The sequence below is a fragment of the Oryzias latipes genome, chromosome 7 (assembly GCF_053564925.1).
Source record: "Oryzias latipes strain Hd-rR chromosome 7, Olatipes_Hd-rR_3.1".
NCBI classification, from domain to species: domain Eukaryota; kingdom Metazoa; phylum Chordata; class Actinopteri; order Beloniformes; family Adrianichthyidae; genus Oryzias; species Oryzias latipes.
This window is the reverse complement of record NC_136243.1, coordinates 19,654,161-19,666,422: the sequence shown is the minus strand read 5'-3', so window position 1 is coordinate 19,666,422 and position 12,262 is coordinate 19,654,161. Positions and strand designations below refer to the sequence as shown.

At 42.8% G+C, this 12,262-nt stretch overlaps 2 protein-coding genes across 3 annotated transcripts; both read left to right on the top strand.

Annotated features, from left to right (window-relative positions):
- Positions 1 to 1,577: 1,577 nt before the first annotated feature.
- LOC101166961 (keratin, type II cytoskeletal 8) lies at positions 1,578 to 5,452 on the top strand. 2 transcript variants are annotated; one of them, XM_011477239.4, is made up of 9 exons: positions 1,578 to 1,929; positions 2,080 to 2,288; positions 2,395 to 2,455; positions 2,587 to 2,682; positions 2,789 to 2,953; positions 3,485 to 3,610; positions 3,712 to 3,932; positions 4,523 to 4,569; positions 4,656 to 5,452. In XM_011477239.4, the coding sequence occupies exons 1-9, from the start codon at positions 1,666 to 1,668 to the stop codon at positions 4,730 to 4,732; spliced, it is 1,266 nt and encodes a 421-aa protein (XP_011475541.1). In that variant the 5' UTR covers positions 1,578 to 1,665; the 3' UTR covers positions 4,733 to 5,452. The 2 variants fall into 2 exon arrangements, with proteins under 2 accessions (XP_011475541.1, XP_023812450.1); XM_023956682.2 differs by having other exon boundaries at positions 1,579 to 1,929; positions 4,653 to 5,452.
- Positions 5,453 to 7,465: 2,013 nt separating this feature from the next.
- On the top strand, positions 7,466 to 11,900 carry si:ch73-233m11.2 (NACHT, LRR and PYD domains-containing protein 12). Its single transcript, XM_078950518.1, has 10 exons — positions 7,466 to 7,606; positions 7,735 to 9,312; positions 9,407 to 9,568; positions 9,738 to 9,911; positions 9,985 to 10,158; positions 10,274 to 10,447; positions 10,855 to 10,915; positions 11,125 to 11,231; positions 11,308 to 11,475; positions 11,570 to 11,900. The coding sequence occupies exons 2-10, from the start codon at positions 8,294 to 8,296 to the stop codon at positions 11,634 to 11,636; spliced, it is 2,106 nt and encodes a 701-aa protein (XP_078806644.1). The 5' UTR covers positions 7,466 to 7,606; positions 7,735 to 8,293; the 3' UTR covers positions 11,637 to 11,900.
- Positions 11,901 to 12,262: the final 362 nt, after the last annotated feature.

The following is a 12,262-nucleotide window of genomic DNA, read 5'->3' as shown; positions in this document are numbered from 1 at the left end:
TTGATATGGTACTGACGTATGGATGGCATCCCTTTTAATTTAAAAAGGTGCCAGCTATTTCTAAATTGATAATGGAGGAGAAATTAATAATTGCAGTTTTTGCCTGGCTGGAATTATATTACTCCAAGTCTTTCATCTATTGGAATAGAGTTGTGAAAGAAAAAGCTCGGAGCAAGATTTGTACCGCCTCAACAATTTGCACAGTCTGTTCCAACTGAATGTGGTGGACATGTGCTAGTAAACAGTAGAAAAAGAGAAAGAAGAAGCCCCTCCCTGCTGGTCCAATTGCGTTTAGTGCGTTCTTGAATGCAGATCATAATACTTTAATCTTATCAATAAAATATTTAACATATGTTCATTGTCTTTACAAACTCCACCCTGAGCCAGGCACCAGGGTCCTTTGTATGTATTGTGAGTGCACACACACCATTATTTCAACAGTACACAACCAGCTGGTTTAAACTGAACTTTTCATGCTGGTCTAATCTTGGCAACTCCAACCCTGTTCCTCGTGAGCTACTGCCCTGTTTGTGTTGCAGCTAACCCTGCTGTGGTAATTACTGGGTAGCTGGACTGAGTGAGCCCATTTTATGACCTGATCCAGGGGGACCAGTAATTGCTGAAACAGCGTTAGCTGCAAAACAAGAAGGGCAGTAGCTCACGAGGAACAACGTTGGAACCCAACTCCTCTTTGCTATCACCTCAGACAGGTCGTCCATCTGTCGAAAGGCCACACACAAAGACAGTTAACCAAACACTTCCAAGAGACATTTTCGGTATCTCTAATCAGCTCACAAAACAAGTTTTTGGAATTTGCAAGGAAGCGGAAGTGCTCGAAGAAAACCTTTTCATGTGCAGGGACACCATAACTCCCAGCAAAAAGGACCCAGGCAGAATGTAGACCAGAAAGCATCTTAATGTGAGGGGAAAGTGTTGACCACCACACTGCAGCTTGAAGGTAAAAACAGAACCCCAAACTAAACCAAAAGCCAACATAAGAGTAAAATACTTTTCTATTAATCCTAGTGAAATTCTCAGTATGGGGTAGATTGCCATCTGTTTTCATAGTAACTGGGAGGTTGTCTAGACTTGTTTTTTGCATCGTGGTGTTCTGAAGATCATTTTAAAAAACTCTCTTTATCCTCTTTTCATCTTCCTTGTTTCATAAGAAAACTTGTTTTACGTTTTCTGCACAAGGACGATAAAAAGGTCTGTTAGCTTGTTTATGTCCTGTGAGGGCCAGTCGAATGACAACGTAACCCCCGTGATATTTCTTGAGGAGGAGCGATGCTGCAAAAAGAAATGAACAGAATCATTTCTAAACATGAACACTTGGTACTCTGTTAGCTTTTGAAATCACTTTTCAAAGTTTGTTTGTATGCGCATCCTTTTCAACCAAACAACTCTAATTGCAACACACATCAAGTTGTGGAACGAGATAAAGTAATAACATCTCAAAAAAGAAAAATGCAACTTTGAAGATGGGTAGGTGGGAGAATGTGACATGTGTCAGACTGGTTAAGCTACATTCACATAACTTGATTCCACCACACCCTTCTTCTTTTTATGAAGTGGCAAAAACGGACCAAGCTCACTCAACAAAACTCCTCCAGCACCTGAACTCTCCATCTTCTTCTGCAGTGAGATCTCCAGTCAGGAACAGCCATGAGTGTGAGGAAAAGGCACAGGAGCACACGTGGAACTCCCATTTACTCTCAGGGATTCAGTAGTAAATCTATGGGATCCCACATCTCACCAAAAACCAGCGCTCCTGTCAGTGTTGTAGCTCCAGCCATGGTTGTTGCCACTGATCAAAACCTCCTTGAATCGCTCAACTTGGAGATCGACCCCAGTGTTATATCTGCTTACACCCAAGAGAAAGAGCAGATCAGGACTCAAAACAACCGCTTTATTTCATTCATTGATAAGGTAAGAAGAAGCCAAAACAAAACGAGATGTTGGACCATTTTTGTGACCTCTGTGAATTTTGACAGGCTTCTTTACTGATCTTTGATCTGATGTCTGTAGCTCAGAGATAATGATTTCTAAATAAGGTTTTGCTTTTTTGCTTGTGCTCAGGTTAGAACCCTAGAGCATCAGAACAAAATGCTGCAAACCAAATGGAAACTGTTGAACGAGCAGACTGACTCTCACTCCAACATAGAGTCCAAACTGAAACTGTACATCACCCACCTGGAAAGGAAGCTGGATGATCTGATGACATCCAATAAACACTGCGAGGAGCAGAGGGAGGCTTTGCATCACCAGGTGGAAGAATACAGGGAAAGGTGAGAGAAAAAAACAATAATTTGGTGATTCAAAGTCTAATTTAACAAATAAAGTGATCATATGAAAGATGTTAGGATTGATAACAAAATGTTTGGGATGTTTTAGATATGAGCAAGAGTACAACACGAGGAGTGATGCAGAAAATGCCTTTGTCCTGTTGAAACAGGTAAATAACAACTCCCTATTTGGTTTGATTGGGCAAGTTGAGTCTTTATTCTATTATAACTGAATGATTTTGGAAATAAAAACATAACAGATAAAGCTTTGACAGAAGTTGTGGAACTGTTTGGCCAACAGGAAGTGGATATTGCAACTATGTCAACGGCAAACCTTCATCAAAAGCTGTCTTTATTAGAAAATGAAGAGGAATTCCTCAAGACTCTCCATGACGAGGTACACAATAACCCCAATATTTGCTTTTCTTAAAACTGAATAAAAAAAATGAAGTGACAGTATTTTCTTCTGAATTTCACTTTCTTCCATGTCGTTCCTCTAAAAGGAGCTGCATGAGCAGCAGCAGAGAGTGGCGCCCTCATCCGTGGTGGTGGAGATGGACAACTGTCGCAAGCTAAACATGGATGACATCATGTCGGAAGTTAAGGCTCATTATAAAAGCCTTGTTGCTCATGGTCGTGAAGAAGTGGAAAGCTGGTACAAGGCGAAGGTGAATATTTGAAACAGGGGTATGACGCCTGGCTTTAATGAATGGTGGGGATTTTCCATTATCCCTTGTGCTATCCTAGGCACTTTAACATTGGGAGTTGGGTCATCTAGACCCCACAAGACAGTGCGCTGAACCTTTTATTCTTCAATGATTTGTGATCTTTACTGGTGTCCATGATTACATGAAATCATCTCCACCTTTATCCACCTTTGTCATGGTAGGGAGAACACGTCAACGTAAGGCTGGGGTCATAGGAGAGCACAAGGGGTATTGCAGCAACATTTTTGGGTTTCCTCCAACATGCACAACTGCCAAAGTCCACAAAACAGGCAGCAGTTTGTTTTACAGTGACAGACCTATACTCTTTTTTACACTTCCTGCATATTTGAGGTTTTTGACATAGTAAAATGAGTCAAACATATTCTCCTTTGTGTAAGGCAAACACTCATCTGTCTTCACAAGAATTTGTCTTGAAAACGCCCTAATTGTTGGTTTCTCTTTGTCTCTCTCTTTGGTCTCAACTTACATCAGTTAAATTACATGGCAGCTGAAGCAAGCAGGAATGACACAGAGCTACATGACAACAAAAACAAAGTAACTGAACTTAAAGAAAACATCCGGCATATTGAGATGGAAATCCAAGCTGTATCATCACAGGTAGAAAACTATGAGTACTTGTTTCACTAAATCTGAACAAAAACGTCCAAAAGAAAGAAAGAAAGATTCTCAGATTTAGTTCTATTTTCACTTCTGTGCAGATCTCTTCCAGCAATAGATGGCTCGCTGAGGTGGAACAGAGAGGGGACAAGGCTGTGATGGAAGCCAAAAGCCACATCAAGGATCTGGAGCAAGCTTTGCGTGGCGCAAAGCTTAGCATGGCAAACCAAATCAGAGATTACCAGGGCCTCGTGGATGTCAAGATGGGTCTGGAGATGGAGATATCCACATACATGAAACTACTGGAAGAAGAGGAGAAAAAGTAAGATGTGCCTCTGGATTCTTAACTAGTCTTGTTGTTCTTCACCTCTGGGCATGTTCCTTCAGGGGTCGCCACAGCAAATCAGCTCTCACTGATTCGCACATATGGTTTGGCAGAGATTTTTACACCAGAAGTCTTTCCTGACACAACCGTGTGTTTTATCCAGGCTGGGGACCGGCACAGGAAGACCCAGACTTGGGTCCCCTTGGCTACATAGTAAGGCAGTAGCATGAAGTGTCTTGTCCAAGGACCCACATCGAACGAATCTCATTGCGCCCTCTGGGAATCAAACCCTGGTTTCCCATGTACCAGTCCTCCACAAACAACTGAGCTATCTGCCCAAATTTAAACTTTTTCATTTTAAGTCCTTGATAACCATTTATGACTGAACAGGAGGAAAATGATTACCAGTTTACTAGTTTTATTTACAAGATAAAAACGTTTGCTTTTAGCATGCCAGTGTTTACGTTTTTTGACTCTCATAAAGTTGCAGTTAGACGGTCAAAACGTTGCTCCCTGCAGTCTGCCTAATGTAAATTTCTCTACCATTTAGCAGTGTTCACACAATCTTTTTCTTACTTTATTCCCAGGATTCAAAATCCATCCTTTCTCAACATCAGAGCAGGGGTTGCCAGAGGTGAGTATTTCACAGGTAGCTCAGTGAACTTTGCTGCAAAGCTTAGTTGTGAGTTTTCTTTGACTTTTGTGTTCTTTTCACAGCAGTCACCCCTGTTCAATCACCAAAGTCGGGAGCCCTTCTAATCAAGATAATAGAGACCCATGATACAACATACAGCTGAAGCAGAAATCATTTTTTCATATATATAGATCTGTGATCAACAGACATTTACTTCTTCCTTTAATAACAGCTTTTGTAAAGCAGCACTGCTGGGAAATTAATGGCGACCACTTTGAAGCCCAATTAATCACTTGTGTTGCAGAGAGATTTTGATGCACACCTGTTGTGGGATATGCTGAATCAGCATGTACACCAGAGTGCATGCTTCTTTAATGGGTTCTTGAAAAACACTGACATCCAAACTAATATCACTAAAACATCAAACTCCAGTTGTTGGTTGGTATTATCTTTATTGAAATAATGATGGGAATTAATTTAACACAGGAAGCATTAAACAAATATTTATATTTTGCTTTGTCCTGAATAAAACTAAGGAAATACTTTACTCATACCCTTAGCAAAAAGTAGTACACCTGAGGTATATTTTATAAAGTATACTTGAGTATAAGTTTAGCAGGTGAATTTTAGACCACGGCCATGTAGTGTAGGAAGTATTCTAACTGCATACGTTCGTAGACCAATATAAGTTTTAGATTTACAATGTATAGATAGTATTGTAGCAACCTGGGGGTTAGCCCCGCCTTCAGCCCTTAAGACTCGTGGGAAGTGGGGAATCTTGGGTGAAAACCATGAGTGAGAGGGCTGGGGAGCGGAAGTGTCATCCATGCTGTTTGGCTGTTTGTTGTGTATTCAATTAAATGGGCAGTGATGCTGAAATGGAGATTTTGCTTCTTGACTACTTCTTCCTCTCTGACACTGGCTGGGGTCATGTGGTGTAAAGAGCACGGACAGCTCTCCAATGAAGCCAATTAATTGGCAGCTTGGCTCTCGTGTTTCTGCTATAGTGATGTTCCAGCTGGGTTAACACATTTGTGTCAGAAGTGTGATCCTTAGCCAATTCTGCTATGCCATGAAGAGCGACGACATGGAACAAGAGATGGCTGAGATGGAGTAACAAATTCCCATCATGGAGACAACTGTGACAGTAAGGGCGAAATCATCTCCCTGATGGTACGAGCACCCGCCATCATCTGCAGCCTGTCCCTGCGAGTCCCTGCAGGTATCCACGCCAGTGATGAACCGTCCAGAGCAGTCTGATGATGACGGTGCGCAGCCCAGTCAAACTTTCACAATGCAATGGCTTAACACCACTGGAACCACACCTGGCTCAGGTCAACTTGGCGACCGGCTATGAGGGCTGGAGTCCCGAGGAGACTTGTTACACACCCAGGCCTGGCGTTGGAGGGCGCTACACTCCAGGTACTGCTGGACCTCTCATCTGCAGAGCTGCGAGACCTGTCGGCACTGACAGCAGCATTAGAGCGACGCTTTGGAGAGCAGGGTTCGACAGAACGGAACCGACAGCAGCTAGAGTTTCGTCGCCATAGAGACAACGAACACCTGGGGACCTTCGCTGCTGATGTGCAGCTCTTCACTTGGAGAGAGTCTACTCCACCAAGGCGACGTGGACCCTGAGGGTAGTATTGCCACCGCTGTGGGGACAGTGCTTGATTCTGCTGGCTGGGCACCTACTGGCACGGAACTGTGTCAGTAACAGGTGTGCGAACCCAGCTAGCTGGGAGGAAGATTGTTGCACGGTGGTGGTTGGAACCCAGAATTGTGAGCATGAGTCTTCAGCCAGTGTGTTTTACTGTCTGTGTTGTTTGGTTCTCAGCTATGTGAGGGTTGTGGGGACACTTAACCCTAGTGGGGGCAGTGTAGCAACCTAGGAGTTAGCCCCGCCTTCAGCCCCTCAGACTCACGGGAAGTGAGGAATCTTGGGTGAAAACCATGAGTGAGAGGGCTGGGAACATAAGTGACTTCCATGCTGTTTGGCTGTTTGTGGTGTGTTTGAATAAATGGACTTTGATGCTGAAAAGGCGATATTACTTCCTTGTCTACATCTTCCCAACTGACACTGTTCGGGGTCGTGCCTCGAATTGGACAAGGACAGCTCACGGATGAAGCCACTGAGGCGGCTTAGCTCTTGTATCCCCGCTAAAGTGACCTGCTAGCTGGATTGTTACAGGATATAATAAAACAACTTTAAATGCTCCCTCACTTTTAGTCCATAGACCAAGTATACCTGTGGTACACTCAAATAGACTGCTTTTGGCTAAGGCTAAACGGGTATTCATCTTTGCTTTGAGAGTAACTCGTATTTAAACCATTTGGATGTGTGTGACTGTCAATGCATAGAGGGTGATAGAAGAATAGAGAAAAGGACGAAAAAAGTCAACATTATATCCACTCTTGGAAACTGCCACAAGCTGGGCCACCCGTATACTTCATTGGCTTTTCAACCAATATTTACTTCATGTTTTATGGGTTCAGGGGGTGGGAGAAATAAGGGGGGGGGGGGTCACTGTCTATTTTTTTTTTTGTATTGTATGGCACTTTTTGCAACATTGTTTATATCAATAAAGATTGATTTTATTTGATTTTAAACTGAACATTTCCTGATTTTTTTTCCTTCATACAAAAAAAACAGTTCTTGTACTGTAGCATATTATTTATGTTTGCATTTAAACATGAAGAACATTTTTTCAGATAAATCTAGAAAATCAAGTTGAAAGTTTTAATGTATTAAATGTGTTAAAGTCTGAATCTAACCTATTGACACATAGCCTTTGTACTGACATTATGACCATAGCTGATTATTTAATGTAAATCGGAAGATTTGAAACCCCGCCCCTAAGGTCTCCTTTCCTGCAAGACCTAATTCAGGGTTTCAGTTGTCCACTGCACTTCCTGTTTTTTGCATACTTTGGCCTGTAGTCACGGTTTACACAGGAACCCCACGTTGAACTTTAAAAAAAAAACCCAGACTTTTTACATCAAGTTTTGTCTGTTTTCCATCACCAATCCTGTCAAGGTAACTTTGTATTTTTAAAATAACTATTTGAAGTACCGTACAGGTCTCAGATCACAAAAATAGTTGATCTTACAGTGTGGTTTTGTTAGGAAAAGATTGTTTTCATTTCTTGTAACTGTGCTTCTCAGTGATTCGAAGCATGGACAAAGCTGCTGTGCTGACTCAAATGCTGCGGACAAAGGAGACATCTGCATTACTTGGTGGAGAGAGTCCTATCACTGTATAGTAATTAGGGGCAATAAGTACATACCACTACTCGCCGGGGCAGTCCAGGGTGACAACACTGTTGATTGTGCCGTGGAGGCTGCTCTGCTCGATGAGATCAGAAGCGTCGTACTCATCGGGCCAGAAGGATCAGGTAAAAGCACCGCCTTGCAAAAGCTTGCTGTGGACTGGGCCCAAGACAAGCGTCTTCAAAGTTTTTCATTTGTTTTCCACTTCAACTTGAGAGAGTTCAATTCCTTTGAAGGTACACTTTCTCTAAAGGCTCTGTTGCAAAGCAGTCACCCTTCATTCACTGCTGGTTCTGCGGCCGTGGTACCAAAGAGGTCTGAGGAGGTTTTGTTTGTACTTGACAGTCTTGATCAGTACAGGCACAGTCTAGATCCCTCCATCCATGCCCTTTGCTCTGACCCAAACCAGGAGGCCTCTGTCTCCTGTTTGGTGGCCAGCCTGCTTCACAGGTCCATGCTCAGAGGAGCTGCCTTCATTGTGGCCACCAGGCCAACAGGCAACTTTGAATATCTGAGTGGTACTCGCATAGAAGTGCTGGGTTTTTCAAAACCACAGAGAGAGATCTACTTTAAAAATTTCTTTAAGGATGCCAATGCTGACAAAGCCTTACTCCACATGGAAAGGACATTAGAATTTTACGACTTCTGTTCTTCTCCAAGGTTTTGTTGGACAGTTTGTTCAATTTACCAGCTCCTCCTGGATTCGGGTGCTAAACTTCCAGAGACTTTATCTCAGATGTTTGTAGACATTCTGGTCCACCTGATGAAGACGCTGTGTTTGAATGAAGCCAGCGTCAGAGCGCTTGTGTTGGCCCTCGGCAGGATGGCCTCCCTTTGCTTGCTTGACCAACACTCAAACACCAAGGAGTCAATAAAATCCATTGGCTGTCCACAGCTTCTTACTTCAGTTGATGCTTTCCTGATCGTAGACGGGGACCTGGGGTCGGATAAATGCACCTTCTCCTTCCAATCCCAACTGATGCAGGAGTTCCTCTTGGCTTTAGCCTTCTTCTTGAGCGAGTCAACAGATGAAGGTGTAGAACATTTGCTGAAAAAACACCAAAAGAGGGCAAAGTTTCTAGATTTCTTCTTGTCTGGGCTCTCAGAGGAAGTCCAATGTAGACCACTGGAGACCCTGCTGGGAAAAGCAAACCCTGATCAGATCAAGGATTTCAGGTACTGGTTGAAAAGCAGCTCAACAGAGGCACTGAGGGGATATGAGAAAGCCAAACATTATAGATGTTTTCATCTGCTACACCAAGTACAGAATGAAGCTTTGGTTAAGGAAATCATCACCCCTTCAGCACAAGACGTTGTTTACCATGAAAACCTGAGTCTCTTGGACGGCGTGGCTCTGAACTACGTTGCCATGTCTCTCCATACAATACCGACTTTCAGTTTGTCCAGCACAAACATTTTCACAAAGATGGCAAAAGTCCTGGCTCCAACCATGAGTCTCTCACACATTCTGACGTAAGCCTGATTAATTAAAAAAAAAAACACTTTTTAAACTTCAATAATTCCTTTGATGGTTAGTATGATATGAAAAATGTTCTTTCCACCCTAGCTTTTCACACTGCACCTTTAGCACAGGAGCCATCCTTCACTTGGCCTCAGCTCTCAGCAGTGGAGTCGTCAGCGAGCTGAGTCTGTCCAATTCCCACTTCAGTGATGAAATGCTTAACATTCTTAGCACATCACTCCAAAACAGCAAGCTCCAGAAGCTCAGGTAAGAAGAATGATCTTAAAGCGTTTCTGCCCACCCATCCAAGTGTCTTTGGGCAAGACACCCCACATTGCTTTTGTTGGTGACAGGTTATCTATTGCCTTGCGTGGTAGTGGAGCTGCAATCAGTGTGTGAATATGTATGCATGGTTGTGTTCATGTTTTGCTTTTAGCCTTCATGCCTGCAACCTGACAGAAGGCTGCTGTGAAGACCTGGTTTCTCTGCTGACCTATCAGACCTCTCAGCTGTGCACGCTGGTGATCAGGTATAATCAGATCGGAGATGATGGCCTCAGAAAACTGTGCAAAGCACTATACTGTCCTCGCTGCAGACTACAAGAGATTGAGTATGTAAAAAACGCCTGAATATTTTTGAGTGAATACATTAGACGCAAGTAAAATAGCTTCTTTTTTTTAAAGCATGGAGATGTGCAACTTGACTGCCGCATCCATGGAGGCTTTTGCAGAAGCTCTATGCTCCGGTCAATCCCAGCTGAGAAAACTGAACCTCACAAACAACAAGATTGGAGACAGTGGAGTGAAAGCTTTGTCTAAATCTCTGCAGCACTCGCTTTGTAAGATGCACAGCCTCATGTAAGTCTTTTCTAAGGTGACAAAATTCCACTCTGTGCCTTTTATTTTTTGTTTCACAAGATCCTGCTGTGAAGGATGTTCCTGACATCTGTCCTGATGTGATTTTTATTTACAGACTGTTTGATAATGAGCTAACAGGCACATGCTGCTCTTACTTGAAAGAAGCCCTGGAGTCAGAGCACTTCTCGCTGTTGGAGCTGGATCTGTCGGTGAATGATTTGGGCCAGGAGGGGGCGCTGCTACTCTGCCAAGGCTTACACCAACCCGGATGCCCGATTGAAAAACTCTTGTGGGTCCCTAACTCTTAACTAGGAATGATTTTAACTACCAATGTTTATTATTTAACTTAATTTAATATAGCAACTCATTTTTTTACTCCCTTAAAAGGCCAATTCTTTTTGGTTGTGGAAAAAAATCTATGTAAGTCTTGGTTTAAAGTGTACAAAAGTGGGATATTCTTTAATGGAAACTACAACATTTAAAACCAACCTGAAAGGAGTTTATGCTTAAAGATACAATTCATTGCCTTGAAAAGAAACATTTATTAATGAACTGAATGAATCTGTGTTGTATTTTGGGAGATTTGACCTTTTTGAACCCAGCCTGAGCAGCAGTACTGTAGTTTTCCATTGCTTTTTGAAAGTAATTCTGATTCATTTACGTGTGCGTTAACCAACACTCTGCTTCACCCAACAGTCTGAAACGATGCGGGTTATCTCAGTCCGTCCTCAAGGAGCTAGCGTCACTCCTAATAACCCTTGTGCTATCTTAGATGACCCCACCCTTACATTGACGTGTTCTCCCTACCATGACAAAGGTGGATAAAGGTGGAAAGATTTCATGTAATCCATGGACACCAGTGAAGATCACAAATCATTGAAGAAAAAAGGTTCAGAGCACTGTCTAGTGGGTCTAGATGACCCAACTCCCAATGGTAAAGTGCCTAGGATAGCACAAGGGATAAACGGGACGCTTAGATCCCTGAGTGTGGGTATCAATGACGTGGGAGACCAAGGGGCCAAATATCTTTGGGAGGCTGTTGCGCACCCAAATTGCTTGTTGGAGGAGCTGGAGTGAGTTGACAGAGAAAGATGACATTACAAAGCATTTGTTATTTTTCTTCTAAAAACCATTACCTCTGTATTGCAGTGTTGAAATGACTGGTTTGACGGATGCCTGCGTCGTTGACCTGTGTGCTGCTATAAGAGCCACCAAGACTCTGAAGAGCCTGGAGATGAGAAACAACTCCCTGACGGATGTCTCTGTGCCGGCGCTCGTTCAAGTCATGCAGGACAGCGACGTCATGCAGGACTTAAAGTGCGGATGGTTTATTTAAACCTATTGGTAATTTTAACTAGAAGTTATCGAGAAAATGACACTTCTTCTAATCTGAGAATGGTTTCACTTTCAGCTTGAGGTACAATGACTTCAGTGAGGATGTTCTAGGCATGGTAGCCAATGGAAAAATCCAATACTGAAGGAGGCCAACACCTATTTGCCTCAGGAGGTGTGGTGGTGAACAGGGGTTCCATAATATTTTTTATGATCTTTTTATTATGCATTTAATGGATTCTATACGCATGTATATTGTATTGCAGAAATATGCTTGATTCCTGCACTCAGTAGCAGATAATGTGCCGAGGTCACCAGTAGGCCTGTTTTTGACTTGTGGTCTCTGTTTTCTCTCTGTACTGGAGTGCTTATGGAGCCACGACACCTGCAATAAAGACTAGACAAAAACACATCATTCTAATGACGTATTTTGTAGGTTTTCATCTTCCCTTACTGAATAATGAAAAAGCCTTTTTGCCTTGAGGACGGTGAGAGCGGACAGCCACAAAGCCTAACCGGTCGTGTTTCTCCACCTCTCCCCTTTTGCAAAAGGTCTGAAAATTCATGCAAACTATAGTGTCTTTTCGTTTCCCAACTGCACATTCTATTTTTGGACGTCCTGAACCATCCGAATCTGCGAAGGCCGGACGAGACGGCAAAAGAGGCTACAGGAAAAAAAAAAAAAAAAAGCTACAGGAATGACTGATTCATCGAAACCATTGATGGAAGTCTGGAGTGTAAAGATGAATTTGGCCATTTTACTTAGAAACAA